Source organism: Ananas comosus, linkage group 24 (assembly GCF_001540865.1).
Source record: "Ananas comosus cultivar F153 linkage group 24, ASM154086v1, whole genome shotgun sequence".
NCBI classification, from domain to species: domain Eukaryota; kingdom Viridiplantae; phylum Streptophyta; class Magnoliopsida; order Poales; family Bromeliaceae; genus Ananas; species Ananas comosus.
Window position 1 is genome coordinate 1,253,688 of NC_033644.1, and position 6,643 is coordinate 1,260,330.

A 6,643-nucleotide genomic window follows, 5' to 3' on the forward strand; every position below is an offset into this window, starting at 1 on the left:
GAAGAAGAAGAAGAAGAAGAAGAAGAAGAAGAAGAGGGAAAAAAAAAAAGGTGCTCCAGCAGGAGGAAGAAGAAGAAGAAAAAGAAAAAGAGAAGAAAAAATTGCTCCGTTTGGCCTTCGCTTTTTTTTTCCGGCGGAAAAAAAAGGAACGATAGAACGAAGAGGAGAGAGAAAGAGGAAAGAGAAAAAGTAATAAGGGTATTTTGGTCAGTTTGCTGAAAAAGCGGACCGAATTTGCAAAAACGAAAAATGTGGCCCGATTTTGCAAAAGCCCAAAATAAGTGAATTTTTTATGCAAATTGGCCAAATTTATTTGCATATATTTTATTAAGATAAAAATTCTATGAAGCACTTCCTATAGAATAAAGTACTAAAGAATATATAGCTTAAAGAATATATAGCTTAAGTTGATGAAATTAGTGTTCCAATGATAGATTGGATGGAGGATACCTAACCCCTCCCATTTAGTAAAAAGAATAATATCTAACATGTTGACTTAAATAGGCCAGCATCCAGTCCTACGACAGGAGACCAAGTGGGCCGAGTCACATTCAAAATGACGTAAGGCTGGGTTGAGTCGAGTCATATTCGAAGTTGCGTAAGTCTGGAAGGGTCGACTCACAATCGAGACCTATGGGCGCTGTATCTATACGCTTTAAGTAAATTAGTTACGTATTTCTAACAGCTTAAGTTTTTGAGATTAATGATTAGCGTCAACGATCCAACATAACATACTCTCTAGAATTTCAAAAATATCTAATATATTTCTGATTGGCCAAAATACCATTCTTGATTTTCACAAATTTCTCTACATTCCCAAATCTTTAATGAGATTTGAATTTAAAAAGATATTTTAATAATTTATGAATAAATTTTAAAAATTTTGAATAATAATTAGAAATAAATAAGAAAAAGCCCCCTCATAAAACAACAAGAGAGCGTGGACAAGAGAATAACAAAGGTTGGATGCAAACATTTCCAATGTCGCTATCTTTATTTTGATAAATTTATAGTTGCGAAATTACATGCAGTATATATTAATTATTTTTTTTAAGAATAAATGACATATTAAAATTTTGAGGTCATATTACTATTGACTCTATCAAATCAAATAAATTAAAAGACTGGATAATTTTATTAATATTTTTAGAGATTAGATAGCGAAATAAAAAATATTTTATAGTCTCGAAAAATTATGTATATTTTTTTTAATATTAGAAATTTAAAAAGCGTGCCTAAAATTTAACTCTTTTGAATGTAATAGTGTGAGTTCCAAATAACATTTCTAAAAAAGTAATCACCCCGCTTTAGGTCTGTTTGGTCTAGAAATTGGATAAGTAGTTTTAACAGAATTGATTTTGGATTAAAAAATTAATTTTGGTTAAAAGCTGTAGTCTGTAGAGCGGTTGGATAAGTTTAGAAGAAAAGCGATTTTTTTAAGTAATTTTGTAAAACTGTTTGATTTTTCTTTTTGTTGGCGAATAATAAATTTTTTACTAATTCTATTTTAAAATATTTCAAAATTTTAAAAATTTAAAATCTAAATTTTATATTTTAAAATTTGACATTTGATATTTTGAATTTAGAAATTTAAAATCTAATATTTTAAATTTTTACATTTTTTAAAATTAAAATCTAAATTTAATATTTAAAAATAAATTTTTAAATTTGAAATTTAAAATCAATATGTGAATGTTGAAATTTAAAATTTAAAATTTAAAATTTAAAATTTAATATTTAAAACATAAAATTTTAAATTTTAAATTTTAAATTTGAACTTAAATTTAAATTTTGAATCCAAAATTAAAGTTTAAATTTAAAGTTCGATGCGTCCAACATTAAAATCAAATATTTAAAAGCACGTTTTAACAGTTTCTAATTTTAAAAAACTGATTGTAAAAATCAGAATCAGATTCTGAAATAGAGAGTATGAAACGCTCTATTGACGAAAAAATAAAAATAAAAAAAAAATCGCTTGTGCTCCAAAAATCAGTATTAAAAAATAGGCCAAAAACCCATTTAAATATTTGTGCAAAACGGTTTAATTTGATAATAAGAGACTAAAATTTCTACCGATCGAGGGAGCCACACAGAGGAACAAATTAAAAAACAAATTAAACTTTACACACTCTCCTGATCTCCTCCTTTAATTACTATATATATATATATATATATAAATAATAAAGTCTTAACTAAAAATGCAATAATTCCCTCACTCACTCACCGCGCGCGCTGCACAATCTCGATCTGCGTGCAGGCTCGTCAGCTCGCGCCACCTCCGGCGGGTGCCGTCGCCGTCTGCAGGCAGCAGCTGGCGCGGCACGTCGGGCACGACTGGCGCCGGGCGGGGGCGGCGGTGGCTGTGGCGGCAGACTGCAGCCACCAGCTCTCGACGCAGCCGCCGTGGAATCCGTGGGCGCAGGCCGGCAGCACCCTCACCCGGTCCCCCTCCGCGAACTCCGTCAGGCATATCGCGCACTCCGACGACTTCACCGCAGACGCCGACGAGAACGTGAGCAGGACCGACGGCGGCGGCGGAGGCGGCAGCTGCTGTTGGTCCTGCTGCTGCTTCTCGGGGTCGGCGTCGGCAGGCTGGGGGTGTTGGCGGTTGCGGCGGCGGTGGCGGGAGAGGAGGAAGCGGATGGCGGCGTTGGCGGATAAGGCGAGGGCGACGGCGGCGAAGAGGGCGGCGAGAATGATGCCCATGTTGGCGCCGAAGTCAGCGGCGCCGGCGTATGGGCCCCAATTGCTCTTGCTGTTGCTGTTGGTGGTGGTGGTGGTGGTGGTGGTGGACATGGTGTAATTGATGTATAGTAGAAGAGTGTTAGTGAAAGAGAGATTGAGATAGAGAGAGAAAGTGAGAGAGAGGAGGAGAGAGTATATAGCAAGGGTGTCATTTTATAACCCGTTTCTCCTTTTTGATCTTTAGGAATGCGGACCCTAGAATTGAATTGAGTGGTCCCCACGGGATAACACTATTAATTCAAAGATTGAAAATGATCAAAATAATTGATTTAAGAGCCGAAAATTTCAAAGCATCAAATTTTCTATACTCTCGATAGCGTGTGTATATATATATATATATATATACCTGTCAAGTGTGGTCTATTTTAAATGGACTATCTAATTTTTTTAGAAATTAATTTTACTATTTAATTTTTTGATTTATTTAATTTGAGTTGATTTGTCTTACTTCGAGCTACAGCAAAAGCTCTCTGGTACAAGAATATAACGGTAATACAGATAGTATTTTTAAGAAGTACTATCAATATATCAGCACATTTAAGTTGTCGTGTATATCTTACATTTCATTTCATTTCGTTCGCGGGGTGGGACGGATTTACTAGTTATGTGAGGTGACTAGTGAAAGACTCTCATCACTGGTCGAATGAAAATGTATGGTATATACCATTTTTAGGGTGTGTTAGTAGCATTGCTAGTGTATAGTTACTTGGTGAAAGTGTAATGAGACACCCCCAACTACATTTTATTTTGCCCTTAATTTTATAACCTTGCTTCAATATGTGGATAATTTGTTCAATATATCTTTTTAAATTACTTAAGAACTAGCGTAAAAGATTTGATAGACAAAGAGTGTAATTAAATATCTAGAATGACATACCAAATTTGATCTTTAAGTCAGTTTTTTTAAAATAAAATAACTCATCTTGTGGATAAAATATGCAACAACTGGATATAACTAAGTAACTCAGTTTTAATTTACTTGAAAGTGGTTATAGTCTCTATATTTGACAGAATATATAGCCATTGAATTTAACAAAATTTTAAATAGAGTTATCAAATTTATTTAATTTAAAAAACTAAAATTAAAAGAGACATGTATTTTGTAAGAAATTGAAGTAATTTTACATTTTTATGTATTTAGGTTGTTGGATTGTCCCCTTGCTTTCCTTTTCACCAAAATGAATTCTGAATAGAGAGGTGAAAGTGATGGTTTATGTATGCCAATTGCTTTAAAGAAATTAACCTTTACTCTTTGGGGTGACAAGGGAGAGCTCATCTTTCTTTTTTTTTTCTTTTTTTTTTTTGTGTGTGCTTTGTGTTTGCTTGCCTTTATATCATCCTAATCTCTAAACTATCCACTACAACTAATCCAATTGTACATCATGGGCAAACAAATTTTAAAAATAATATATCCTCAACACCCACCAAGTTACAAAATGATAAAAATTTATGAGTGCAACTTGTGTGATTTTAGAAGTACAGTACATAGTCTCCGTGTTATCAAATTATTTTCAATTTTGGAACTTTCGAATCGACGATTTGCTCCGTTAGATTTGATCAAGAATACTGAGAGCATCTAGAAAATAAATTTCGTGATTTTTCTGTTTCATTTTCCTAGTAATCAAAAGAGCTCAAAATCAAAAATAAAAAAAAGTGAATAATCCTTTTGCTTTATCTGGTTCTAGAACCTTAACACTAATTAATTTTTTTCTAGTGTCATTTTTCTTCTTTATTATATGTTGTATGTTGTGATATTTTAAACAAGAAATTACACTTTGATTTTTAAAAAATTATATATATATATATATATATATATATATATATATATATATAGAGTTGGACTGGGCTACTATTAGTANGGTAGTGAAAGTGGAGAGATAAGTCTTAAGTAAAACCACTTTTCCTTTCGTTCCCCTGTTAGGTTGTTGGATTTATGTATTTTTACATTTTAATGAAGTTAAAGAATGTTTTATGTACAGAGAAAATTAAAATCAAAAAATTTAATTTATTTAAACTATTGAGATAAATTTTAAAACAATTTAAGTTACCGATATATAAGACAGTTTATATCTCTGATATTGGTGAAAGTTCATTTAATTTTGACTCAATGAATCAATATAGGTCAACAACGTATAAAATAGGTGTTCTACTCAATAAAATAAAATTTTTTTGACTGAATTTCTAGTTTAAACCATACAGTAAGATCTATAAATTAATGTGAGAAACAGATAGTTTAGATTTATGTATGCCAATTGCTTTAAAGAAATTAACCTTTACTCTTTGGGGTGACAAGGGAGAGCTCATCTTTTTTTTTTTTTATTTTTTTGTGTGCTTTGTGTTTGCTTGCCGTTATATCATCCTAATCTCTAACTATCCACTACAACTAATCCAATTGTACATCATGGGCAAAAAAATTTTAAAAAAAATATATCCTCAACACCCACCAAGCTACAAAATGATAAAAATTTATGAGCGCAGCTTGTGTGTTTTTAGAAGTATAGTACGTAGTCTCCGTGTTATCAAATTATTTTTAATTTTGGAACTTCCAAATTGATGATTTGCTTCGTTAGACTTAATCAAGAATGCTGAGAGCATCTAGAAAATAAATTTCGTGATTTTTCTGTTTTATTTCCCTAGTAATCAAAAGAGCTCAAAATCAAAAATAAAAAAGTGAATAATCCTTAATTTTGCTTTATTCGGTTCTAGAACCTTAACACTAATTTTTTCTAGTGTCATTTTTCTTCTTTATTATATGTTGTATGCTGTGATATTTTAAACAAAAAATTATACTTTGATTTTAAAAAAATTATATATATATTAATTATTTGTGGTTGAATTGTTGAAAAGTGTAAGAACAGAAAGAAAAAAAATAAAAAAATAGTACCCTATAGTAGGTAATTCGTATTCTCGTCCGCGCAGCCACGGGTGGGTATTGATAAAGATAATGGCTGCCCAAAAATATATGGGTAAATTCTATCTATGCCCGTATAATTCGTTAGTACAATGATCTGCCGGTGAATTGCCTAATCCATCTGTTTACTGGGTCTAATAATAGTATCCTAACTCAAATTCATGATTATTGCTGTTGTTGCTTGTTACCACTGCATATTAGGCAAAATATCAAATAGGATCTAAGTTAGCAGAGAAGACATGGTCAAGTGGCAATGCAAGGAGTTGGTCCCCAAACTAAATTAAATGAAATTAAAATGACAGTGCCCTAGAGAGCAAGGAACTCATACAATGCTTGGGCCCTCTACAATAAAAAGAGCAATAACAACTAAACAAGGAGTGGGGTCAAGCATGGGACATTCACTTGTATAGAAGCTAAAACCATGGGAACTTATCCAAAGGGAGCTAGGGAATGTCAAAACCATGGGAACTTATCCAATTAGGGAAACTAGGAATGTCATAAATTACATATATCCGAAATTTTATTCGAATGTGAATTTTAATGGACCAAATTTATCGATGGATATAATTTCGGATAAGAATATAAAAAACAAAAATCCGACCGATATGGATTTGAATTCGGATATAAATTATGTCTATATCCGACCCAAACACGAACCCGAATTAATTTTACATTATATATATATAGTTGGGCTGGAGTACTATTGATAGTATTTGACTCATTTTGCTATCAAGTTTTTAACCCTTAGATGAGAAATTGTAGGGTTAGGATGATATTAGTCACTTAGGGTTGAACAGTCCCCCTAGGATGAGTGGTCCACATTGGGTAATAATATTTAATTCAATGATTAGAAATGATCAAAATAATTGATCCAAAAGCTAAAAACTTGATACCAAAAGAAGGCAAATATTATTAATAATATTATAGTCCAACTCATATATATTAGAATTTGTATTTTGAAAATTTAGATTTAATATAAATGTTTTG

General features: G+C 31.9%; 1 protein-coding gene across 1 annotated transcript; it reads right to left on the reverse strand.

Annotated features, from left to right (window-relative positions):
- Positions 2,067 to 2,882, reverse strand: LOC109728608 (RING-H2 finger protein ATL79-like). Its single transcript, XM_020259063.1, has one exon. The coding sequence runs from the start codon at positions 2,794 to 2,796 to the stop codon at positions 2,263 to 2,265; it is 534 nt and encodes a 177-aa protein (XP_020114652.1). The 5' UTR covers positions 2,797 to 2,882; the 3' UTR covers positions 2,067 to 2,262.